Here is a 27,381-nt window from a genome sequence, read left to right as displayed (position 1 = left end):
TCCGAAGGGACTATGTTATTTAAATATTTAATTCATGTCGGGTAACCTAAACTTGCTTCACAGTACTTTCCTATTTCTTGCTTCGGTGATGCTTTACATATTCGGTACATATTCCGTGCCGACCCCCTTTCTTCGGGCCGCGTTTCATGCCCGCAGTCCGGAGGCGCGATTTGGCGATCCGGCTAGTTAGGGAACCAAAGATCGGGAGTCGACGCTCCATTTGCTCGGAGACTGTTTCTGTTTTGGTATAATTTGTATATATTTGCAGTGTGTCATACTCTTTAGAAGTCGAAACAGCGTGGGAGTCGTTGTGATTCCGTTTGGCCTTGTCGGCCACTATTTTGTTGTACGAAAGGCGAGAGGCCTTCTGGCTCGCCTTGTTTTATGTCGTATGTATATATATATCATGTTTTGAGATGCCTCGAGCCACGTGTCGATTTTGGTATTTCATTTACAATTTTCAATTCTTGTTTTAAAAAAAAAAAAAAAAATTTGAGTTGACGTTTAAGGGTTCGCTTGACTCTGATGAGAGTCGGGTGCCCGTCACACCCTGACGAAGGTTGGGGTGTGACAGACTGACAAGACCAAAAAGTACCCATAACACCCACGCTGTTTGCAGACGTCTAAAAGTACAACTTGCAGAGTATATACACAAAATTATACCAAAATAGGAACAAAATTTCTCCGAACGAGTGGAGTTGTCCGACTTCTAGAGCTGAATCCCCCTATGTAGCTGGATCGCCAAGTCGCGTCCCTGTACCTGCGGGCATGAAACGCAGCCCCCCGAAGAAAGGGGGTCAGTACGAAATATGTACTGAATATGTAAAGCGAGAATAGATATGTCACACCCCGATCTTACTAGGGTGTGATGGGCACCCGACCCCATACTCGGAGCCGAGCGAACTCGAACGACTCATATTGCACGTATGAACTACACCGATTTTTTTTTTTTTCGAATAGCATTAACATACATAGCACAATTATGGACATAGGCTAATAAGCTTTACTATCATACCATACAACAATAGGGACAATCGGAGTACAAATAGGTCGCCGTACATATCCGTCTCACGAGCCTCTAAACATAGTACACATATACATAGAAAGGGCCGAGTATAAACGCCGTGCCCGAATATATACACAAAAGTAATACCAAGGGACCGGAGCTCCGAAACAACCGGAGCGCCGCAAAAATGCCGCCGAGGAACTCCTAGGAATCGTATTCGCATATGTCCTAGACCGACTCGCGCGGCATGAAACGCAGCGCCCACATGAAGGGGCGTCAGTACGAATAGTGTACCGAGTATGTAAGACATGGAAAATAACATAAATAGGAGTATAGATCATAAGTAACAATATCGTGGGGTCATGGATATATATACTGAGGTAAGAAAGTAACCTGTGCATAGGAACACCTCTTTCAGGTCGAATACCATGCATGCTTATTTTTCCCTTTTTTTGAAAAAAACATTTCTTTTCATAGACATAGAAAATAGAATTTATGTCATAGTATCATAGCATAGCGTAGTATATCATAGTATTATAGTATAGCATAGTATATCATAGTATCACAACATAGCATAGTGTATCATAGCACCGAACAGTGTCGGCTCGCCCACATAGCGCCGGAATACTCCAAATGTGCTCGTGACCATAAATCCCGGCGTCGGCATCCCGCGTCCGGATGATATCAAATCAAGTACGGATACATGCACCGTGAGTATAACCCGCGCCCATAGGCTCCGCTCCTTTTTCCCAGTTTTCCCCAAATACATTTTTTATACATATATATATATATATATATATATATATATATATATATCATAGCATGCAGGGGAGCCCAAAGAAAATCATGTACTTATCGGAGTGACGTAAGGTCGAAACCCTCCGATCGCTTTATGGAGTAATCATGGTCGCTTTGTCTCACCTTGAAGGGACGATAATCATAAGGCGAGACTATCAACATAGAACATGTCATAGCATATCGGGTTACAGACATAGCATAGCTGACATCATAGAATCATAGGTATCATAGAATCATAGTATTCATAGGATCATAGGCATCGTAGAATCATAGTCATTACTTTAGTCATTAAGACTTTCAATATTGTAAATCTGGGTTTTTGAAGAAAAAGAATATTTTGGAAAACATTTGTAAACTTTTAGAAAAGAAAATCATGCATTGGGGTTAAGGGCTTAGTTAAAACAATTCTTATTTAGTAGTCGGAATAATATCCAAAAGTTTCCTTTAACTATAGAATGAAAATAAGTCAAATGAAACCATAGGAGGAATTTAGGGAATAGTGGGCCCACCTCGAGTCACATGAGATGGCGTATCGAGTTTACGTGTATTACAATTTATAATGTCACTTGTAAGGATCTTAGGGTAATCGGGTCCTATTTGTACAAGTTCTAGATGTCTAGGAAGTTTTTCCAACCTTTTGCGCAATTTCTAGTTCAATTCTACCGAATGAATAGTAACTAATTTCAATCTCGATTTTCAAGATAAGGAATTATCCCCCGGGGCCCGTGTCCAAACCTATTACGTCTAAGACATGCCAAGAAAGGAAGGTAAAGTCTTACATACCTCTTCTCGCTCCTTATGCTACTCCAAATTCAGGCTCCAACTTCGCCAGAATCTACAAATTGGTCATGTTTACCAAACATGATTAGTGCCTTTAGAATTGAATTCTTAAAACAACACTTGGCTACCGAAATTTCGGCAGCACTTCCCCCGTAAATACATCATTCCCCAAAATCATCTTAGCCAATTCTCATCAACAACAATCCGGAATTCAACCCGGCAAACTAGCAATCATAATATCACAACCATCTTAACAATTTCCAATTTCAATCCAAGATACATTCTAACAACTTAATCAATATACTACTTCCATCAAAACCTTCCAACTCCAATAAAAACAATAACAGCCTAATAATTCATATACCAACAATATCATACAAGTCTCATTATCTTCCATGCATGCAAGAATCATTATATTCAATTCGCATAATCTCTACACCAAGTCTCCAATTACCACAATTTCTCTAATATCCTTAAGCTTCTATTAGCAACATAAACTCACACAATAACGATTAAAACATTGAATAAAATCAATTCATTCCCTTCCATATTGCACCACAACCACACGGCCATACCACCATACACACACACACGGCCAACATCATGCATATACAACTACAACTTCTCCAAAATCATTCAATTTCCATTATCAACATAGTATTGACAATAATAACAACCAAACACTAGATAATATAATTAAAACATGATTTCCACACACACACATATACATCACACCTCACGGCCACACATAGTTTCTTCCCCTTCCATGAATTTCATCCACTCTTTCATGCTACAACACATAGAATCATCCATAACATATAAAAAGGAAGTGAATTCTTACCTTCTTCCTTAATTCTTCACTTGGCTAGAATTTTCAACTATATGAATATAAGTTTCCTTGCTCCACCAATCACCCCACTTTGCTTAGGACCATTCAAGGGATTGTTTGGCTATGAAAAACAAGTTGGAAGCTTTCTTTCTCTTCTCTTCTCTCTCTTTTTTTTTTTCGGTTTCTTTTCTTTCTCCTCAAGGCCGAATGGCCATGTCTATTTTCTCCTTCTTTCTCTTGTTCTTATCATCTTGAAATTTCTAGAGAGTTATGGGATAATTTAGAAGACTTAGTCTTCTTTTAATTCCCATGAATTTTAATCCACATGGGCTTGGCCCATCAAGCAAGGTGGACGGCCAATCATGGCCCAAGCCTTAGCCCACTTCTCTTTTTTTTTGTCATGCAATCCATGAAAACTTATTTTCCAAATTCCAAATTTACCCTTCATCTTCCTTCATAATTCCACGAAACGTATTGCGAATTTTTCCTTTATGCCCTTGACCTTTCTTAATAATTCCGCTTCTAAATGCTTCATAAGCCATTCATATGCTTAACAAAATAAAAATAGGGCCTTGCTTGTCGTCCTCCCGCAATTGTCTTGAATTACCCGATTGCACAAAATGCGGGATATAACAAGATAATAACCATCGCGCAGTGTAGGAAGGAAGAAGTCATAATCAACCCAATACCTGCGTGTACCTTCGCTAAAGAAAACATAGATAAATGCACAAGTCCTAAAACAAGCTTTAAATAAATAATCGCAATCCAATTAACGTTTTCAAGGTAAGTAATGTAATCTAGAACTCTTCTTTTACAGGAGTAATACAATACATCACACGCGCCGCTTCCGGCGAAATAATGTTAGCCCCTTCGGGCAGCCGCTTCCGGCTCGATATCAATAATGGCCCCTTCGGGCAGCCGCTTCCGGCTCAATATCAACAATGGCCCCTTCGGGCATTGCCGCTTCCGGCATAATAATGATCACGGCCCCTTCGGGCGTATTAGTAATGATAATGTAAACATAATTAGTGAATGAAATAAAATAATAAAACCTCGCACCCCTTGCGGAGTGGTTTTAGAAAAATAGCACGCTCAGACATAAGCCAAGGCCATAGCGCGCCGTACGTAAGCCGAGGCCATAGCACACTCGGGATCACCGAGGCCATCGCTCGCTCGTATACAAACTAAGGCCATAGCACACTTAGGCATAAGTCGAGGCCATCGCACCCCATTCGGAGTGGTTTTGAAAAGTTTAACTAATAAAATCTCGCACCCCACTTCGAGTGGTTTTCTTTTAAAAGAAAATCAATTTTATGCTTCTTTGTACAAACTAGTTCTTCAATTATTATTCCAAATTGAGTCAAATGGAGCGATACACAAGTCTCTCGGGACCGTGGGCCCACCTCGGGTCAAGTCGAGGCGGCGAACATGAATTACAACCATTAGGCTCCCCAAAGCCATCCAAAAGAGTTTCGGAACGATCCGGTACGTTTGCAACGGTTACAAAGGTTTAAGCTTTCTTTTAGTCAAATATAAGGATTATAGTTCAATTGCGCCTGAATGAATAGTACTCAAATTCAAACTCGGATTTCTATGAATAGAATAACCCCCGAGGCTCAAATCCAAACCTAGTACACCTAGGACATGCCAAAGGAAGGAAAGGGATAGCTTTACATACCTTGATCGCGTCTTACGCTCGTCTGAGCTCCACTCCCGTTTCTACCAAAATCTACAATTGGTCATAATTACCAAATGTAAGTTACAAGCTTTTAAGAACTCAAGTTTAGATCCATATTTGCCTACCGAAATTTCGGCAAAGATTTCCCCTATAAATTCAACATCCCCGAGAGTTAACTCGGCCATAATATCAACAACAGCCCAACAACAACACCAACAACAACAACAACAACACTACAAATCACAATACAACACAACTAATCTTCTTTCCAACATAATGTTATAACTTCCATTCCGACTTCGCCTTTCCAACTTCATGTCAACATTCTCATATCCATTTACTAATCCAAAACCATTCAAATACAATTCGGAAACATTTCATATCATTTCTACAAAATATTCGCAAAATATACAAACTTTCTACTAAAGCCACAATGCCTCCAAAACTTTTAATCTTTGACATACATATTCATAGTATGTTTCCATCTTCCAATTTCATCAACAATCATCATAATTGCATCTTACAATTTCAGTTCCATGTTAACATAAAACTAGAATAAAATCATATAATTCCTACAACAACCTAACAATGGATTTTTCATGCCAACTTAAACCATTCTCCTTCCATTTACTCCCCAAGAATACAACAACACAATTAATACACTAAATAAATTCAACCCTTCTCCTTCATGCATGGCACCACACGGCCACATCACACACATGCACATACACACAACAATTCCATAATTTCCATGCAACTCTAATCACTATAACACATATACTCATCCCATAACACAAAAACATAGAATTCTTACCTTTTTCTTCAAATTCCAACTTGTCGCAAACGTGGTTCTTTCGCTAAACTAATTATACCACGTCGAAGAGCGTCGTGAACTTGTCAAGAATTCAAGAAGGAAGAGATTTTTGGATCAAAGTTGAAGGCTTGGAAATTTTTTTTTTTTTTCTTTGGCCGAATAGGGTGGTTTGGTTGCTCTCCAAGTTCTTCTTTTTTTTTCTTGAAAATTCTTGGAACTATGAAGAATGATATGGTGGCCATCCTATTTAATCACATGGATTTTAATTCCATGTGGGCCTTGGGCCATATGGCCTTGGCCGGCCACCCCCTTAAGGTTGGGCCTCATTTTCTCTTATTTTTTTTTCTAGCCCAATCCGTCACGGATCCTATTTTAAAATTCCCGGGACTAATTTCCGAAATTCCAAGCTTGCCCCTAGGCCTTGTCCAATGTCCTCGTGTCAATATTTTCCATAAGTAACAACATACACATCACATAAAATCAAAGCATGGCCTTATTCTTACAAATCACAGTTATGTCCAAATTTCCCGAATGTGCAAAAACACGGGATATAACAATGACCCACTTACTATCATACTTTTACGCTTCACTTCACAGTCCGTAAATTTTTCTACAGGCCGTCAAGTTGGGCGCAAAAGTGTAACAGTGAGCTTGTTTTGGTGAACCTATTATACGTTTCCTTTTATGGATCGTAAAATATGGCGTATAACAAGAACATTATGCTTGTTTGATCATCTCAATTCTGCGCTTGCATTTACCGTCGGTAAAAAGTTTTATAGTCCATAAATTCTGACGCAGAATTTCCATCGGCATTTTTGTAGTTCCTTCTTCCAACTTGTGCACATCTTACACACAAACACACATCAAACTACTCTAGAAACCAAAAATGCATGACTATAAACTTGGCTTGCCTCCCAAGATGCACTTGATTTAACGTCGCGGCACAACGGTGTTACCATTCTTCTCCGATTCCAGAGTGTAACCATGCTTCAGTCTGTGTCTGTCGCCGACCCTATCTCCATCAATGCACTAATGGTAGTGCTTCACCCTCTAGCCATTCACTCTAAACGTCCGAGTCCCATCCATGGTCTTCAATTCCATTGAGCCATTGTGTGAAACACTCACCAATTCGAAAGGTCCGGACCATCTTGATTTTAATTTGCCCGGAAAGAGCTTCATCCTTGAGTTATACAGCAGGACAAAATCACCCTTCTGAAAGTCCTGCTTGAGGATCTTGACATCATGATAGTATTTCATCTTCTCCTTGTATAAGGCCGCACTTTCATAGGCATGGTACCGGAATTCATCCATTTCATTCATCTGAAACAACCTCAGCTTGGTTGCTTCTTCCCAGTCCATGTTCAACTTCTTCAGTGCCCACAAGGCCTTGTGTTCAAGTTCGACTGGCAGATGGCACGCCTTGCCAAAAACCAGCCTATAAGGAGAAGTCCCAATGGGCGTTTTAAATGTTGTTCTGTACACCCAAAGAGCATCATCAAGTTTTCGGGCAGTCGGTTCTGTTTACATTGACCGTCTTGGCCAAAATACTCTTTATCTCCCGATTGGAGACTTCCACCTGGCTACTAGTTTGTGGGTGATATGGAGTGGCCACCCGATTATACACACCATACTTTGCAAGAAGTACCACAAATGCCTTGTTACAGAAGTGCGTCCCGCCATCACTAATAAGAGCCCGTGGGGTGCCAAATCGGGTGAAGATGTTCTTTTTGAGAAAGTTAATGACACTCTTCCCCTCATTATTGGGTAAAGCCACTGCTTCTACCCACTTTGAGACATAATCAACAGCCACCAGAATATATTTCATGCCACCAGAACTCACAAAGGGCCTCATGAAGTCGATACCCCAAACATCAAAGAGTTAAATTTCCATCACATAATTCATAGGCATCTCATGCATCTTAGAAATTGCTCCTTGACGTTGACATTGATCACAAGATTTCACCATTAAGTTCGCATCATGATAAAGAGTTGGCCAGTAATACCTACACTCCAGCACCTTAGCTGCAGTCCGATTTCCATTATGATGACCCCTGATAAGGGAGTCATGACAGGCCTTCAGAATATCCATCACTTCCAACTGAGGGACACAACGCCGAATGATATTTTCAGCGCATGTTCAGAATAAGTATGGCTCATCCCAGTATTGACAAGAGTCCCTCAAGAACTTCTTCTTCTGATGTGTCTTGATTTCATCTGGAATAAGACCTATCACCAAAAAGTTGGCGATATCTGCATACCATGGTGCCATCTCAGACGACACCGCTAGAACTCTCTCATCTAGAAATGCATAGTCTATATCAAGCTCTTCTGACAGTCTCCCAACTTCTTCAAGCCGTGAGAGATGATCTACAACCTGATTTTCAAACCCTTTGCGATCTTTCATCTCGAAGTCAAATTCTTGCAGCAAGAGGACCCATCTAATCAGTCATGGTTTTGCATCTTTCATCGCCATCAGATACCTCAATGCCGCATGATCAGTGTGTACAACCACCTTGGACCACAACAGATAGGCCTTGAATTTCTCAAACGCAAAGACTATAGCAAACAGCTCTTGCTCAGTAATAGTGTAATTCACCTGCGCCACATTGAGCGTTTTGCTAGCATAGTAAATCGGGTGCATAATCTTATTATGCCTTTGACCAAGCAAAACACCGAAAGTAAAACCGCTCGCATCACACATCAACTCGAATGGTATTGACCAATCTGGTGAAACAATAATAGGAGCAGAATAAGACGCTCCTTCAACTCATCAAATGCCTTGTGGCATTTATCATCAAAAACAAACTTAGCCTCTTTTCAAGAAACTTGCACATTGGGTTAGAAATCTTGGAGAAATCCTTAATAAAGCGCCGATAGAAACCGGCATACCCAAAAAGCTTCGGACTCCTTTCACAGAGATGGGTGGAGGAACCTTGGAAATGACACTTATTTTAGCTTGATCAACCTCAATCCCTTCTCAGAGATTTTGTGACCGAGGACGATCCCTTCCTTCACCATAAATGGCACTTCTCCTAATTAAGTACCAAATTGGTCTCCTCACATCTCTTCAAAGACTCGACCTAAGTGGTTAAGACATTCATCAAAGGAATCACCCACAACTAAAAAATCATCCAAGAAGTCCTCAACCATATCCGAGAAAATAGACATCATACACCGCTGAAATGTAGCCAGTGCATTACAAAGACAAATGGCATCCTGATGAAAGTAAACGTCCCATAAAGACACGTGAAAGTAGTCTTCTCCTGGTCTTCAAGAGCAATATTAATTTGGTTATAGCTAGAATACCCATCTAGGAAGCAATAGCATGACCTTCCCGCCAGCCGATCAAGCATCTGATCAATAAAAGACATGGGTAAATGGTCTTGGCAAGTTGCAGAATTCAGCTTCCTATAATCCATACAGACACGTCACCCGGTAATGCCTAGTTGGAATCAACTCGTTCTTAGCATTAGGTACCACTATGATACCTCCCTTCTTTGGAACACATTGAACCGGGCTCACCCATTTACTATCTGTAATAGGATAAACAACTCCAGCATCTAACCACTTAATAATCTCTTTCTTGACCACCTCTTGCATGGGTGGATTTAATCTCCTCTGATGTTCAACACTCGGTGTGCTATCCTCCTCGTGCTAAATTTTGTGCTCACAAATAATAGAAGGAATACCCCGAATGTCAGCAATAGTCCACCCTATCGCACGTCTATACTCTCTCAGAATCTCCAACAACCTCTTCGTCTGCTCATCATTCAATAATGCAGACACAATCACTAGCAAAGTATTATCCGGACCCAGAAATTCATACCTAAAATGCGAAGGAAGCTGCTTAAGCTCAAGCTTAGGCGACTCTATAATGGATGGCTTTGTTGGAGGAGTCTTTCTGTTTTCAAGATCAAGGTCGAGCTTCTTTGGTTGGTAAGAATAATAAACCAACCCCACAAGAGAATTCACAGTCTCTACATAACCTTCCATATCATCAGCATCGAATTTTACCAAAACGGCTGCTAGAGCCTCACCCAAACATTCTTCTTCCATTTTAAATTCAACAGCTTCATCTATCACATCAATGGCATCGATAACCGAAATGCTTTTGTAAGCACTCGGTAAACTCATTCCCTTACTAGCGTGAAAAGTCACCTCTTCATCATTCACACGGAACTTGATCTCATTTTTCTCTGAATCGATAAGAGCCCTTCCCGTGGCAAGGAAAGGTCTCCTCGGAATGATAGGGATGTCTCTATTAACAACACAATCAAGAATTACAAAATCAGCCGGTAGAAGGAATTCACCCACCCGAACAAGCACATTATCCACAACCCCAACTGCCTTTTTATAGATCTATCAGCCATCTGTAGTCGCATGGTGGTAGGTCTAGGCATTCCCAACGCCGATTGCTTATAAATAGCAAGCGGTATGAGATTAATGCAAGCTCCATTATCACATAAAGCACAAGCAAAATCATGGTGACAACAGACCATGGAATAGTAAAGGCTCCTGGTTCCTCCTTCTTCTGAACACTGGTTGTGGATTTGATAGAACTAACACGATGAGTTAGACTCACAGTGTCATACTTGATCGGTCTCTTCTTAGTCAACAGTTCCTTCAAATATTTGGCAAAACCTGGCATCTCTTGAAAGGCATCAAGAAAAGGGATGTTCATTGATAGCTGCTTCAACTGAACATAGAACCTCTGACACTTAGCATCTTCAGTCTCCTTCACCAACCTCTGTGGAAAAGGAGGTGTAGATTTAAATAATTAGGTCAAAGAGCGAAGGGCCCCTTTAACTGTTGCTTTCCTAGTGTCACTACTACTATGGACCTCATCAACAATTGGTGGCATATCATATTGTGCCTCTTCTTCTTCTTCTTCTTCTTCTTCTTCTTCTTCTTCTTCTTCTTCTTCTTCTTCTTCTTCTTCTTCTTCTTCTTCTTCTTCTTCTTCTTCTTCTTCTTCTTCTTCTTCTTCTTCTTCTTCTTCTTCTTCAAAGAATTGGCTTGAGATTAATCACCTTTTTCTCTGCACTTTGAAGTAGTTTCCCGCTCCGAGTGCTAATAGCAACACACTTCTCATAAGAATTACCTCTACTACTCATCGAATTTGGAATAGTGTCACTAGGAAGTCCTTCCTTCTGTGGTGGGTGTTGTTTCCTGGAAGTATCTCGCATTTACGACTCGAGCTTCTGAATGGAAGCAGTGTGAGATCCCACAGTCTCAGTCAGCCCCTTCAATATTCTATCTGCTTTGTCTTGGTTAGCTAGCACCTTCTCAAGCATGCTCTCCAACTTAGAACTCCTTTGCTCATTCGACTGACCTTTTGATGGAATATAGGGATTGGAACTTCTATTTCCAAAGTTATTGTTATTGTTTTAGTTTCCCTGGTTCGAGCCACCATAGTTGTTGTTGTAATTACCTTATCCCTGTTGAGGTCTCTATTGATTCTGAGTCTGATTCTGATAGCCTCCTTGGTAGTTCTGCCTTTGGTAACCCCCTTGAGATCTATTAACATAGTTAGCATCCTCATACTGCATAGGAAGCCCCTCTTGATATGGACCCTATTGAACTTGGTACATTCCCTTGAGCATTCCCAGAACTTCTTCAACAACATTAATTTCTTCGCTTCCTTTTTATCAAGTCTCTTGGTCAGCAAAGAAATATTGGTTGCTATCTGAGCTAGAGTATGCTCAGTCTTTTGATTCTCCTTCACAATGTTATGGATCATTGGAGCTCCATAGGCTACACTGTCAGTACCACCCGAATGCCATGCTTGATTGTGAGTAGTAAGCTTATCAAGAAACTGAGTGATTCGGGCATAAGTCTTGTCCATAAAAGGCCCACTAGCTGCATTGTTAGCCACTGCTTGTGTCAATGGATCTAGCCCTCTATAGAACTTCTCCATCAATATATTATCTGGAAAACCATGATTTGGAGACTTCTGCAAATATTCCTTGAATCTCTCCCAAGCTTCAAATAGTTGTTCTCCCGAAAGTTATTTAAAATCATAACTCTTGTCACAAATTTCAGCTTTCTTGCTTGGCGGAAACCACTTCTTGAGAAAAACAGTAACAAGCTCTCCCCACGTATGAATAGTGTTGTGGGGCAGCTTCTCAAACCAAACTCTTGCTTCACCGGCTAAAGAGTATTTGAAAACTCTTAGCCGAATAGCATCATCTGGAACAACATTCGGCATATATTGGGCACACACACACCCACGAAATTCTTCAAATGTTGGTGAGGATCATCATCGGTAGAGTTCCGAAAATATCCCTTAAGTTTGAGCAGTTGGTAGATAGTGGAGTCAATCTTGCAGTTTGCAGCATTTACCCTAGGTGGAACAATAGCAGATGCATATTCCACCTCGTCTAACATATCCGCAAAGAAATTCTCCACCTCCACTTCCACTAGTGGGTCTTGGACTTGCACATTCCTATTACCACCTGCTCCACGTCCTTCTCTGTTGTTCATGATCACCTGGTTCACAATAAACAACAAACAAGGTGTGATGGAATAGAAAAAGACTTTAAGTAAAGCATAAACTATTTAGTAATTTCAAAACCGTATTCCCTGGTAACGGCGGCAAAATTTGATACGCTCAAATTACACCTATTAAATGGCGTAAAGCGGACTATGTCAAATATAGTAACCCAACAAGGTTGGGGTCGAATCCCATAGGGAATATGGTGTGAAAAGGTTACTAAAGTCGTATAGTACTTTCTTGCGGTCTAATTTCGTATTCCATTGAGTTTGTATAAAACTGGTTGTTTATTAACTAATTGCTTTGATTGTAATGAATATGATTGAAGAAACCAAGGTTATGTGCCCCTTTAGATAAAGTGTATGCTATGGCTATTGATCTTGATGTACTTCGAATGGATCGTTGTAAGAATGCGCTTAACCTCTAATTGAATCTCTAATATTTCCCAATAGTTAAGGACTATTTCTCTTTATGATTTTCCCAAATATAAAAGAGTGGATATGCAGAACGGTTAATATGTGCCAAGTAAATTCCTCTTATTCCTAAGTATCTATTAAATGAGGGTTAACGTCCCGAGTTCTTGTTACTTATTCTTACCAAACCCTAGCTTATTTTCCCAAATAAATTAAGGTTTATGGCTTAAGTGAATGTTTACAACCATCAACTAACAATGAATAATGAAGAATAAGTAAACCCTAACAATCTATTATGCATATATCAATCTCAATTCCCAATCACATAACACCCATCTTTGAGTTCACAACCTTAGTAGGGAAATTAACTACTCATAATGAAGAACGAATAACACAATATAATAGAAGTTATAATGCTTACGATTGATTGGAATTAGAATAAAGTAATTGCAATTGTCTTGTCTTGTGATCCAAAAAGCTTCAAAAACTATAAAGTATTCAATGCTAGAGTAATAGAACTGGAATATGATGAATAATGATCTAAACAAACCCTACAATGAGTATTTATAATGGTCCAAGTTGTGAGAAATAAGATGACAAAAATGCCCCTGTCGGCACTGTTCTGCGGACTGTAAAAAGTTATACGGTCCGTCAAATTCCTTCTCTAGCCGTCAAACTGCTTTCATCAGACTTTATGCGCTTCCTCTTTGACAGACCGTCAAATGTTATACGGTCCGTATAATTGCTTCGCAGAATTTCCCTTGGCTGAGTTGCTCTCTGTTACTGCTTGACGGTGGCTTTTACGGTCCGTAGAATATTCTGCGGACCGTCTTTTTCTCGGTGAAATTTCTTTTGGTTTACAAGTATCCTATGACAAGTCTATGGTACATTTGATGTGCCGTAGAATGTTCTGCGGTCCATCTCTTGTCCCGTCAAGATGCCTGTTCAGTCAACTCGCCATTTTTCACTTCTTTTTGCAACCTTTTCACCTAACTCTCCAACTTTCGCCATATAAACACTGAATACCTGAAACACAACAAAAACCACATAAAAACGACACAAACTTGCTTGACAACAAGTAAAACTCTCCGTTAAAAGCATCAAATGTGCCGAAATTACGCGGCACATCAATATGCCATGTGGATTAAATTTATGAAGAAAATAAGCTCCCACGCACATGTTGGCGATTGTTTTCAAACAGTTAGCCTGGTCAGCTTTGAGGTGTGTAATACGTAGGTAAATTGAACAACTGATAATTGGATGTGAAACTTGCGAGAAAAATGATAGTTCAGGTGTAATTTTGACCATTATCTCTAAATTTAAAGAACCGGACAACTCATAAGTGTATTTCAGTGATCAATTTGAACTGACCCCTAAACATAAGGGACTATTATTTTCTCCCTCCGTTTGAATTTGATTGTCTTACTTTCCGTTCTAGTCTGTTTAAAAAATAATGTCACTTTTCCTTTTTTGACAACTTCTTATTTCTAACTTTTTACTTGACATGTTTAAGACCACAAGTTAAAAGGACCTTTGGGTAGATTCGACGTAACCTTAATTTAAGACCACAAGATTAAAAAAAATTATTTAATCTCCTAAACTCCCTGTGAAATCAAAACAGACAAACAAACTAAAGTAGAGGGAGTATCATTTTCTCAGAAAAAAGCACTCTGAAGCAAATTTTAGAAGATAAGTCCATGGGGCTTGAAAATTAAGGGTAAGAAATAATACTTTAGATAAGGGAAAAGTTGGGAATATACCTCTCAACTTTGCGATTTAGATCAGATATATCCCTTGTTAAAAAAATAGTGCATATATACCCCTATCATTATACAAATGGCGCAAACATATCCTTTTCGCTGACGATTTTTTTTTTTTTTTATAAAAAAAATCACTTAGTTTGTTTTTTAATTAAATAAATAGTCTATCCATTGTTTTAGTAGACTTACTATTTTTAAAGCCACTCGATATTTTTTTTTTCTGGTGGGTCGGGTTTGGTTCGTTTAGAAAAATGTGTAGACTTTTTTTTAAAAAAAAAGCCACAGAGATATTTTTTTAAATGAATCAGACAACTCATTCGAAAAAAAATTATCGCATGGCTTTAAAAAATAAGTCTACTCACAAAAATGGGTAAACTTTTTTCTAAAGCTACGTGATATTTTTTAATTAAAAAATAAGATAAATAATTTTAAAAAGAAAAAAGAATATATTTGCACATTTAGATAATACTAGTGTCATTTGGCCCGGGCTTATAACCGATCTTATAAAATTCAATTTATAAATATTTTGTAAATATTTTCTGCTATTGTTTCTTTATTTTTCTAACATCAATTTGATACGTCCAATCAAAGTTAAGGGAAAACATTTTTTTAGTTTATATATTAATTTAAAAAAAAATAATAATCAAACATTGAGTTTTCAAATTGCTATTTTACTTAAATATTTTTTAGACTAAAATCTCCGATGATCCAAATTCGGCTTTTCATATGTTAAATTAATTTCATTTGTTTTTTGAATTAAACTTACTTATTTTTTACCAAAAAATATTACAATATTCAATTAATGTCAAAAATATTTACTGCGAAAAAATATTGTTGTATGATGAAATCAATACAGTTAACTTATAAATAAATATAAATAATTAAAACCCTTGATATTGCAAGATATTTTTGTAGATGTTTGCTCAAATTAAACACACGAAAAAAATATTGAAAAGTCCATAAAATTAAATTATTCTTACTTTAAGCTTTCATTTTCCTTCCAAAAGATGCATGTTAAAAAATAACATCTTTTTCTTTTTCTTAATTTAATAAATCGTCTTATGAAGTTCACATTGTAATAACTTTATCATGTTGAACTTAACTATTTTGTCTTTGATTATACAGTATTTTGCAAAATATTTTAATATCAAAAAGGTAAAAAATATACTCCACTTTTTTGCAATTATTTAGTATTATTACTGTTTGGTTTCTTTAACTAGAGTGCTTTTATAACTATAATATTTTATAGTTCCTCTTTTAATATAGTAATTTATTAGATAAGTTTTATTATGAAAGCGTGCGCACGTAAAATTTGATTAATTAATTAATGTACTTCGGACTATAATTTACAATTTCGATTCATTTTTAAGTATATTTAACAATGATAGTCTATTTGCATTTATTCTTTTGATTTAAAACCTAATCTTACCTTAAGTGAAATCTTTGTTAATTACTTCTTTTTGCCAGCATATACGACAATATTACAGGAGAAAATAAAAAACTTTATTTATAATCGGACGAATAAAGTTTTTAAATAGCAAATGATAATTGGTAATTAATATCAACAAATAATAAATAGTATTATAAAAATAATATTTCAATTCAATAATTAAGCCTATATTATAGAGTTTGATTGACATGATAATTGTATTCTTTAAGTGTCTCTAATAAATTCTTAAGGAAAAATATAATTTTAAACAAATTTAATATATTTCTCATAAAAGACTCGAATATGTATAAGCATATTTTGTGGGGACCACTAATCTTTTTCATGACATCATCCTTTTATTTGGCTTAAAAAAAGCCCTTAAGGTTCTCAAAATTTATCACAATTTATAAGAGTTCACAAAGTAATAAAATTTTTAATTAAGAGTAAAAAAAGAAAAAAATTCATGTGTGAAGACTACAAAAAATTGATATCCCTTATAGTAGTAAAAAATAATAGAGGGAGTCAACACAGTTTGGGTAAAGATTTGTTCTCAACTCGCCCAAAGTGTAAGCATTTAGCAGCATGTACATGCCCGATAAACCTCCTCAAGCAATCGAGTTATACAAAGAAGAAGTAGAAAGTGATCCACAACAACAACAAACCCACAAAATGATTGTTGACCACCAACTTCCACCTGTCCATCATCAAGACACCACTACTACTACCAGTAGTGGTGGTGAGGATAACAACAATGCTAACCCCAAAACCCCTAAGAAACGTGCAGAGACATGGGTACAAGAAGAGACTCGTGTCCTTATTGGTCTTCGTAGAGAAATTGACTCACTTTTCAATACTTCCAAATCCAATAAGCATTTGTGGGACCAGATTTCGCTGAAGATGAGAGAAAAAGGGTTTGATAGATCACCTACTATGTGTACTGATAAGTGGAGGAATTTGTTGAAGGAATTCAAGAAAGCTAAACAGAATCAAGAAGATAGAAATGGGTCTGCTAAGATGTCTTATTATAAGGAAATTGAAGAGATTTTGAGAGATAGGACTAATACTGGTGCTCCTGCTGGTTATAAGAGTCCTCCGCCTCCTCCAAAAGTTGATTCTTTTATGCATTTCTCTGAAAAGGGTATGCTTCTTGTTTTTGTTTCCATTTTTTGAGATTTTAAATTCTTGAAATAAGTGAATGCTGCTCGTTGTTTCTTTAGCCTCGGTTATCTTTATTATCTTGCTGTTGTTTATGCTTGTTGCTACTGCCTCCTTACGGGCTTGCTTTGAGCTGAGGGTTTATCGGAACAGCCTCTCTACCTTCCCAAAGGTAGGTAGGGTTAAGGTATGCGTACACACTATCCTCCCCAGCCCCCACTTGCGGGATTACACTGGGTTTGTCGTTGTTGTTGTTGAAGTGAATGCTGCAACCATTTTGGGCCTCTATCCTGTAAACGTATAATAGTTTGATTTGTATGCTTTAGGTAGTTTTTGTTGGACACAACTTTTACCAAAAATTGCACTGGAGGTCAAAAATGAGCTTTACAAGTCAAAATCTTCTTTTTTTTTTTTTTTTTTTTTTTTGTGAAGGAAATGTCATGAAAAAAGAACTGGATTATGACTTCTTGCAAAAAGTACTTGCAAGAAGCCACTTCAATGCCACCATAACTGCTTAGAAACTACTACTATTATTTATTTAGGAAGTGTATTCCATTTGGTTTGGAAGTTTGTTGGTATGGTCCATTTTGCTTTGGTAAGACGTGGAAGATGATGACATAGTTTGAATGTCTCGGCCTTTGTGTTGTTTTGAGGGTTCAGTTATTTTGTTATCAATTGTAAAAAGCTTGAAGTCTGGAAGCAGTTAGGACAAAAAGTTAGTGTTCTCTGTGGTCGCAACTGCTGGGAATTTGGGACATGCTTTTTATTATCTTTTGGCGAAAGGATAATGGTTTTGTTACTTGGAACCTTTTGAAGTTAGTATTTTTGACATCTGACAAAATTTATCTATGCTGTGCAAAATTTTCTCCAGTTCGGTGTGCATCACTCTTATTTGTAACTTGAGCACACTGCAATTTCATTGGTGCTGCTATTATTCTTGATTCATCAGGATTCAGGATCTTGCTTTTTTGATTTCCTATTGCCTATCTTATTGTTCTTATGAACTTTCTATTTTTTTTCCCTCCTGAGTGAATGTTTGTGCTGTACATTCTTAACACTGATTTATCCCTATATTACCTTTAGTGGTACGTTGTAAAGTAATGTCTTGGACTTTATCCTACTATGCAGGTCTTGATGATACCAGTATCACATTTGGACCCGTCGAAGGTATGTTACACGACGTCTAATCTGTAGCATATCCTAGAGTCCTTAGTTTTAACCAGACGTTCCTTCTCACTTATGATTACATGTTTTGACCCCACAGCATATATCTGTATCTGTTAGTAGTGGTTGTTGATTTCTGTACTGCGCTACTGTGTTTTTGGATAGTGTTCGTGCTGCTGCTTGCTTCATTATACCTCAATTTTATAAAGCTGTCAATTAATTATATGTAATGTGGTTGTAGTAATTTGAGATAAGCTCTCTTTGGTTGGACACAATATCAAATACTAGTTCATGCATGTTGGGGCCAGGCGGAGTTGGTTTTTTTCTATAACTAGAACAACAACCTAGATGCACTTGCCATAGTGGCTTACCAAGATGTGAGAATAGGAGGAATTAGTTGTTCAAGGAAAGGGGTAATGTAAATTTTAAAAAATGGAGATAGATAAAATATAAATTGTTTTTTTATAATGGTATAAAGTCTTACATTAACGCTCAGTACCAAAATGCTACTGGAAGGGTTACACAAATTGGACTTGTCCAAATTACATGACAAAAGACTCTTGCAAGTCCAGATAATCCAAAACATCAGTAGTAAAATACCCACTATTCCAAAACAATAAATTTGAATACATTTAAATTTTATAACAGCTACACATTCCTTTTTCCCATCAAAGCATCTTTTGTTCCTTTCTAGCCATATAGTCCATGCTATGCATAAGGTGGCTGTCCTCCAAAGCTCTTTTGTCTTCTGTCAATCCTGTGTTTGCCAAATATGGAGTAGCTCTCTAAAATTTGATGGCATTACCCCAGTGAACTCCAAAAATGCATAAAAAATATAGACCAAATCTTCCATGAAAAGCTACAGTGAAGTAGCAAATGATCCACTGATTCCCTAGCATACTCACATAAAAAGCACTGGCTGCAAAAAGTATATCCTTCCTTCTCTGACCTATCCTGCGTTAACCATGCTCCGAGGGTAGGAAGCCAGCCACTTTGGTTGGTACTTTAGTCTTCCATATCATTTTCCAGGGGCAATCTTTCTCATATTCAACTGAAAGTTCTAGCAGCTTGTCAGAGCATGTCTTAACAGTGATTCCGGAGAGGTAGGAACGAATTAAGTTGCTCGGACTCGGGTGGGGGTATCCATATGGGTACAGATCCAAGTGTCGGATTCGGAAAAATCTAAATCTTAAGATTCGGGGGTGGGAATCCAGGTATGGATACGGGTGCAGGGATTCGGCTAAGAAAATTTAAAATTATAAAAATAGAGCTATCCTTGGTTTCTCTCTGGTTGGCCTAAAACATGAAGTAGCGAATATGAGACAAAAGGACTATAATATTGAAGGTATGCCATTTCCCATGCTTTAAATCTGCTTTATCTTTCATTTTGAGAAATCAAAATCTCAATTTCCCCCCAAAATTTTCCATGGACTCCTGTCAAAGTATCCGAAGTTGGTTGACCAAATCTGAAACGTATCCCGCACCCGTACTAGTCTTGTGTGGAGATGGGTTTGGCATAAAAAATGAAGAGTCCGCGCAACTTAGGCAACGAAAGCCCTACCATAGCTACCGTGAGAAATAGAGCGTGGGAGAAAAAGTTATGGGAATGCTAACTTCAATATTTCATGCTTCTGTCCATTTAGCTTAAGATCATGGTGTGAATATTGTAGGTTTTCTATCGAGACGGGTTTGGCATCAACAAGTGTTTTTGATGAAATTTGCAAAAAGTTCTTATTAATTCAAAAGATCATGGTGTAAATACTGAAATTACACTCTCATTAAGGTTATGTTATATATAGACAAACACATCTATAATATACTTATATTACATATAAAAGGATTATGATTTTGGATCACAAAATTTAGCGTTCAAGGTGCTAGTATAAACACTGGTGATTGCTAGTAAATGGAGTGCAAGTTCAGTGACGCATTGCATGAGGCGGACGTGGAAGTGAGGACGGACGCTTCAAGTATCTTGGGTCAATAATCTAAGGAAATCGGCAGATTGATGATGATGTCACACATTGTATGGGAGCAGGTAGATGAAATGGAGGCTCGTATCCGGTGTCCTATGTGATAAGAATGTGCCGCTGAGACTTACATGTAAGTTCTATGGAGTGGTTATTAGACCAACTATGTTGTATAGGGTAGAGTGTTGGCTAGTCAAGAATTCACACGTTTACAAGATGAAGATGCTTAGATGGATGTGTGGGCACACTATAAGAGATAAAATTAGGAACAAAGATATACAGGCAAAGGTGGGAGTGGCCTCAGTGATGGACAAGATTCGGGAATCGAGGCTGAGATGGTTCGGGCATGTAAAGAGGAGGAGCACGGATGCCCTAGTGAGGAGTTACAACAGGTTGGCAGTGATAGGTTTAAGAAGATGTAGAGGTAGAGGTAGAGGTAGACCGAGTAAGAATTGGGAGAGGTGATTATACATGACAGGCACATCTCAGCTTACCGAGGACATGACTCTAGATAGGAAAGCATGAAGGTTGAGGATTAGAGTAGATGGTTAGTAAGTAGTCTAGTGATTTCTCTCTTTTTTGTGTGAGAGCATGGTTCTAGCTTAGAGCGCCTTGTTCTATTCCCTCTCTAAGGGGATGCAGAATATCAAAGTGCCAAATCAGGAGGTAATTGCGACCAAAAAAATTCAGATATATATCCAAATTCAGGAAAGTCCCGAGGTATTATGCCTTTTTTCCCAAATCATCTTTTTCTGAACTGAATAGGGTTCCATCGTCATAATTTTTTTGCGAATAATTTCAGCCACCACCATTGAAATATTTATGATATATTACAAATGTTGAGAGTAGAAATTATTGAAGATAATGCTATATAGTGCCGAAAATGAAGGTAGCGTTATAAGTCAAAGATCGAATTATCATTAAATTCTATTGTTTGATCAACTGATAAATTATTTTTTTTAAGCATAAAGTATATATGAAGAACTAAATTGATTTTTAAAGTTCTTTTTAACGAATTTAAGTTTTCCTTGAATTTCATTAAAGCTAAGCGTAGATCACCATATTTAACTTCCATAAACCTTTGCCATATGAAATTATGAGTGAAAATCAATAAATACCCAAAAAAAATCTATTTCAATGGAGTAGTAACTATAGACACTATATGCTCAATAAATCCTTAAAATGCCAAAATGATTTCCAATTTATGATCTTCGCCAAGTTATATGAGTTGGTTCAGGCATGTGAAGAGGAGGTGTGAGGATGCGCTAGTAAGGAGATGTGAGAGTAAGGGGATGTGAGAGGTTGACTCTAGCAGGAGTTAGAAGCGGTAGAGATAGACCGAAGAAGAACGGGGGAGGTGATTAGATAGGACATGGCATAGCTTCAGCTGACTGAGGACATGATCCTAGATAGGAAGGTAAGGAGATCAAGGACTAGGGTAGAAGGTTATGCTCCGTGGTAGTTGAGTGTTGTCGCACTTTGTGTGGGAGAGGCAGCCTCTCCTCTTCTCCTTTTTAGTAATATTATTTAGTTATCGCATAGTTTCATATTCTTCCATGTATATTACTATCTGTTGTTGCATTTGTTTTGTATCTTGCTATTTGCTATCTTATTTTTCTTACAATCCTGCGTCTGATACTTCTCTTTTGAGCCGAGGGTCTATTAGAAACAACTTCTCTACCGCATAAAGGTAGGGGTAATATCAGCGTACATCTTTACGCTCCTTAGACCCCACTTGTGGGATTACACTAGGTATGTTATTGTTGTTGTTGCCAACTTGTAATTATTTTACGTACAAAATCATGTTATTACTTGTGTTCCTTTGATTTTTGCTAATTTCCTGCTAAACTTACTTTCTCATGAATAATTATCGTCAAAGATTATCTAATTATGTGACTTAAAAACTTTAGCAATTATGAACACTTATCATCGAGACATAATTAAAGTACCACTACATTAAATTAATTATGCAGTAGAAAAATGTGACATAAATTAAATTTCTTTAATAAAAAATTACAACTTTTATATCTTGATTAAGCCGGGGTCTCTTGCAACCAGTGTTGTTTATATGTGCGAGGACAAGAAACTCTATGAACAGTGCCAATTGTGCATATAAAGTAGATAATGGACGAAATTCACCACCTAGTCTGTTTGAATAACTTTGTATTGGTATTAACTTGATGTTCGATTAAGATTTTGAAGTGATTAAAATGGTGGAACGTCATATTTTTCAAATGAAGGGTGACACCAAGTGTATCTGGAATAATTATCCACGAATACCAAAAGAAATCGATGACCTTTAGAGGAGGAAAGCGTTAGGGCTTCAAACATCTGCAAAAATAAGTTGCAAAATTGAACTACTTTTATTAGTTTTAAGAGGAAGTGACAACTTGTTTGACGTGCCAAGTTGACAAGCACTACATTAATTATCTAATCTAAGATTAGAAGTAGAAAGCTTGTAAGTGGTCAGCTCTTAATTGAGAACTTTTTGATGAGGATGATTGTTTCTCCTGAATGAGGAGAGATTAGGAGGCTCATGATGAGTTGATCTTGATGTATCCAACTCAAGTAGGCTGGATATGTTTGAGGCTTATCTGATCCTTCGGCAGAGATACGAGTTGGAGGACATGGTTGAGATCCATCAGTATGACCTTGAAGGTTTTGTCCTTGTAGAAAGGTAGTAATTGTGTTTTCCAAAGTAGATAGCTTTCAAACGTGAGTTTGATTGAAATGAATTGGTGAACGTGGTTAAGGGAGCTTGAAGAAGCAGGTGTTAGAGACAGCATGGTTAAGGGAGTTTGAAGAAGAAGGTGTTAGACACGATTGGAGATGGAGGAGGAAGGCAGGTGGATGAAGAGGTTGACATTGGGCTGCGATACCATATAAAACTAGATCACGGGTGAAAGATAATATGGAAACTCTAAAACTGAAGTGAAAGATAAAATAGAAGCTCTTGTTTAATTGATTAAACTCATGGTTAAAGCAGCTCTTTTATAATACAAGACAATGAAGGATACAAAATATACATGGAATCTAAGGGATACTTATTACGGATCCTTTTGAGTTGTAGATGGTTAGTGTTTCATTTTTGAATAGCTTGATGATACCGTAGGTCCATAACATTGAGCTGATTTGTCATCCATGGATTTGGAAGTGGATCACCAGGCGACGTGTCAATCTTTTGCATATGTGCATCACTCATTCCCCTTTTAACATGCATGATCATCTTAGATGCAACAAGTTACTGTGGTATTGTTCCTATAATGCTTAAAAAATTGAATCATACTTCACCTTGAGGAATCCTTTGTTTCCCTTAAATACGTATTATATGATTTTCCTGGAAGCAGCCATCTCTCGGAGTCAACAACACCTTCTCATCTTCTATTATTGAAGTTCTTTTCTTCCATCATGTTGTAATATATGTGCTCCATGACTTCCCCTCACAAAAGTTTCGCTTAAGTTGGCTCTATTTGGAATCCATGGATTTAGATGTAAGTTAGATCAAAGTAACTAATCAAAGAAGACTGCTTTCGGATTCTTAGCCATGTGTAAAACGCTTAACTAAAACCTATCGGTGCCGATGAGAATGGGATCTAATTAAAAGAAAACCATTTTCAGCCTAAAAACAAGTCTCCCATCTGATGCTAGGAGGGTAGAACAATGATTTTTTCCAACTTAATCATGAGCTCAGAATCCTTAACTGCAAGTTTCTAGTTTGGTTTCTAAAGGAATGCAAACTAAATTATGCTAAGATGATTGCAGCTTTATCTTTTCCTGAAATATTTTCTCAGTGTTTCTGAATGACCTGCAGTATTTATTGCGCTTACTTTTTTCATGCTAATTTTTTTATTGTTGAATTGCAAGTTACAATGGGCAGTGGAAAATACCTTTTTAAATTTTTGATATACAGAGAATGGGAGGCCAACTCTTAATTTAGAACGACGTTTGGATCATGATGGCCATCCTCTTGCCATAACAGCAGCAGATGCAGTCACCGCGAGTGGAGTTTCCCCTTGGAATTGGAGAGAGACACCTGGAACAGGTTAGTCTGTGTTACAATTTAGGGTGGAAACATCCCTGTGGTTTTGCTTTAGAGAAAAAAATTCCCAAGAAGGAAAACAATTTGAGTTTTAAGAATTTTCAGAATAGATTAGAGCTAAAATAAACTAATTTTGCATATTTTTCTTCGTCGGATCATTCAGTCTAGTGATTCCTCCCTTGACTCTTCAATCGCAGAAGTGTAGAGCACACTGAGAGGACTATTATAAGAACATCCCCCTAAAACTCTTCTAAAAATCCAGTATCACCAATAACTTTATTCTGTCTCTATTCCATTATTATCTGGCTGTCGTTTAGATGGTGGTCTCTGGATTTTGTTTAGATGCATTGTGACTTTGTCAATTAGTTTTCATTGGACATAGAGTACCCTTTTGAGGTTTCTGACAAAAATTGCTTTTAGAGTTACAGTGTCAACTCACTTAGATTATGGTTTTCTTATTCTCTGCATTTTCAGGTGAGCCGAGTCAGTCATATGAGGGCCGAGTTATCTCCGTCAAATGGGGAGATTACACGAAAAGAATTGGTATTGACGGCACTGCAGTTGCCATCAAGGAAGCTATTAAATCTGCTTTTCGGTTAAGGACAAAACGTGCATTTTGGTTGGAGGATGAAGATAATATTGTCAGAACACTTGACAGGGATATGCCATTGGGAAACTACACCTTGCATGTCGATGAAGGTAATGTCATGCAACAATAAAATTACAACTAGCACTGTGGCGTGTGCCTGGAAGTTTCGGTAGTTGTCATGATATCCACAACAAAGTACTCGGGGATGGTAAAGGGGCAAGGACCCTTTCCCTGAGCCTGCCCTGTCCTTTCTCTATTCCCAGTTGGTTCATCAATTTGACCATCAGATCCACTATTTCTAATGTCCATTTGTCCTGCCTGCAAAAATTCCTTTTTAAAGACAATCCCATCTGCTATCAGCCGAATTGCATGATCACAATCGAATACATGGAAGCAAGAAATTGTAACAAGAAATTAAGAACAAGATAAGGAGAAAGAGATAACAAGAAATTAGAAGGAAGAAAAGGATAATTCTAAAAATTAAAATAGCTTTTAATCATAAAATTAATTCAAGGAACCGGAGAAAGAACTCGTACAAGGAATCTTTACGTAGATGATTTCAAGGGAGATTCCTAAAGATATAATAGTAAAATTCCTAAACACTCACCAAAAGGAGTAAAACCCTTAATCATCCAAAAGCAAATATACCCGAAGTCTTACTATTTATAGTAACACTAAACCAATTACATAACTGGCCAAATGGGCCTTAAGTCTCAATCACAAATCTGGTTGTCTGGGCGCCTCCTTTGCGATCGCAGCCAGGGGCTCGCAATCGTGCTCCTGAGCTGAATATCTCTCTCCTCAAAACCGCTCCATGTTCCGTATTGCTGTCTTTGACTTGATGGGACTCTACCGCGAACGTGGCCTTTGTACCGCAATAGCAGTTCTTGCTGTCTTCCGCAATTGTGGTTCTAATCTGGAATGCCCAGAAATCTGCACTTGTGACTTACTCCTATTTGATCCTTGACCTCTTGAAGCACTCCATGGACTTGAGATTGACTTGTATCAGATTTATATTGTAAAGCGGGAACTGGAATACCTTAAGCCTCCCCAAAATCTAATCAATAATTTATACAAGTAAGTATTTCCTGTTAATACCAAATGTACCTCGAAAAAAAAAAAAGAAAAAAAAAAAGAGTGCTCTAGCAGACAATGTGAACTGTCACTTCTTCAGATATTCTTTTATCTCTCTCTCTCTCTCTCTCTCTCCCCATATAAATCAAAATACTCAAAAAAGGTCTCTCCTCCATAACCTCCTTTTTGTGGTCCATCTTCTTTGTACGCCAGCTGTCTGCCCATAACTCTGAAATGGAAGCTATAATGTACCAGAAGGTGGTCAGTGTCCACTCCGTTTTTTCTGCAAATAACTGCTTAATACTGCATCTTCTCCTTAAATTGTCTGCTATCAAAATGCATCCCACAATACGCATCATGTCAAAAACACCACCTTCTTGGAGCTTTGTAACTCCATATTTATTTCCAGGCCGGTCTCATATCACCCCTGTAATAGAAAATTAAGGTGACTTCATCATAAAGCATTGGCCATATTTGGTCATTATTGACAGGGGTCAGGAAAGTTAATCTTTCGCAGAACAAAGATTTGCCTATCTTGCTATTATGGATTTGGTTCTGTTTTTCTTTCGCCCCCCTAACCCGTTCTCATTCTCTTCAGAAGAAAATTGGAGAAATTAACCTGATTCCTGCTTGCAGGCTTGACGATAAAGATCTGCATGTATGATGACGCTGATCACTTGCCTGTTCATACAGAGGATAAAACCTTCTACTCTGAGGATGATTTTAGTGACTTCTTATCACGCAGACACTGGACATGTTTAAGAGAGTATAATGGGTTTCGGAATGTTGATAGCATGGATGAGCTTTGCCCTGGTGCCGTCTATCGTGGTGTCAACTAAGGCCTTCTCCATCATTGTGACCTTTTGCTCAAAGCTCCTTTGGGTAATTTAAATTGTATAGATGGTACCGGCTTTACCTAATAGTAGCAAATGGGAGCTAGATTAAGTAGGGAAGGGCACCAGTGTACAAACTAGTTGCATCTTAGCTTTTGATTGTATGTAAATCTTTCCAAATTTGATGTACTTCCAGATCCTGAAACCATTTCTCTGCTGGGGCTATGTGTGTTATATAGCTTTCCTAGTAGTATGTGAAGAGATAAGACAAAATTGACATGCCTTAGTAATCTATAGCGGGCAAGGAAAAAGCATTCCATTCAGTTCATAGCGCTCAATCAGTATAAAGTTTTTAGTTCTCTTTTTATAGGCGTTTTGCCTATTACATTTATGTTTTATAATATTTGATGCTACTAGAGGCAGAGAAACAACCGTCGTGGTCATATTTGGAGGAGATTTTGGGGCGAGCAGACTTTTTATATTTTAGAATATGAGTTAGGGTAACGCGTTTTGTTATGCCTTTGAAACCTGACCAGCAGCATCCTTGCCCACTTGTA

At 37.8% G+C, this 27,381-nt stretch overlaps 1 protein-coding gene and 1 non-coding gene across 2 annotated transcripts; both read left to right on the top strand.

The window, feature by feature from the left end:
* Positions 1-11,838: 11,838 nt before the first annotated feature.
* Positions 11,839-11,945, top strand: LOC132045001 (small nucleolar RNA R71). The gene has a single exon (XR_009412329.1). It is a non-coding gene; the product is annotated as a small nucleolar RNA R71 (small nucleolar RNA).
* Positions 11,946-16,489: 4,544 nt separating this feature from the next.
* Positions 16,490-27,116, top strand: LOC132045000 (trihelix transcription factor GT-4-like). The gene is made up of 5 exons (XM_059435532.1): positions 16,490-17,138; positions 18,284-18,322; positions 24,200-24,331; positions 24,803-25,027; positions 26,628-27,116. Exons 1-5 carry the CDS (start codon positions 16,583-16,585, stop codon positions 26,828-26,830), a joined length of 1,155 nt encoding a protein of 384 aa, XP_059291515.1. The 5' UTR covers positions 16,490-16,582; the 3' UTR covers positions 26,831-27,116.
* The last annotated feature ends 265 nt before the right edge of the window (positions 27,117-27,381 follow it).

The sequence above is a fragment of the Lycium ferocissimum genome, unplaced genomic scaffold (assembly GCF_029784015.1).
Source record: "Lycium ferocissimum isolate CSIRO_LF1 unplaced genomic scaffold, AGI_CSIRO_Lferr_CH_V1 ctg5810, whole genome shotgun sequence".
NCBI lineage: Eukaryota > Viridiplantae > Streptophyta > Magnoliopsida > Solanales > Solanaceae > Lycium > Lycium ferocissimum.
This window is presented reverse-complemented; position numbering and strand designations above follow the sequence as displayed.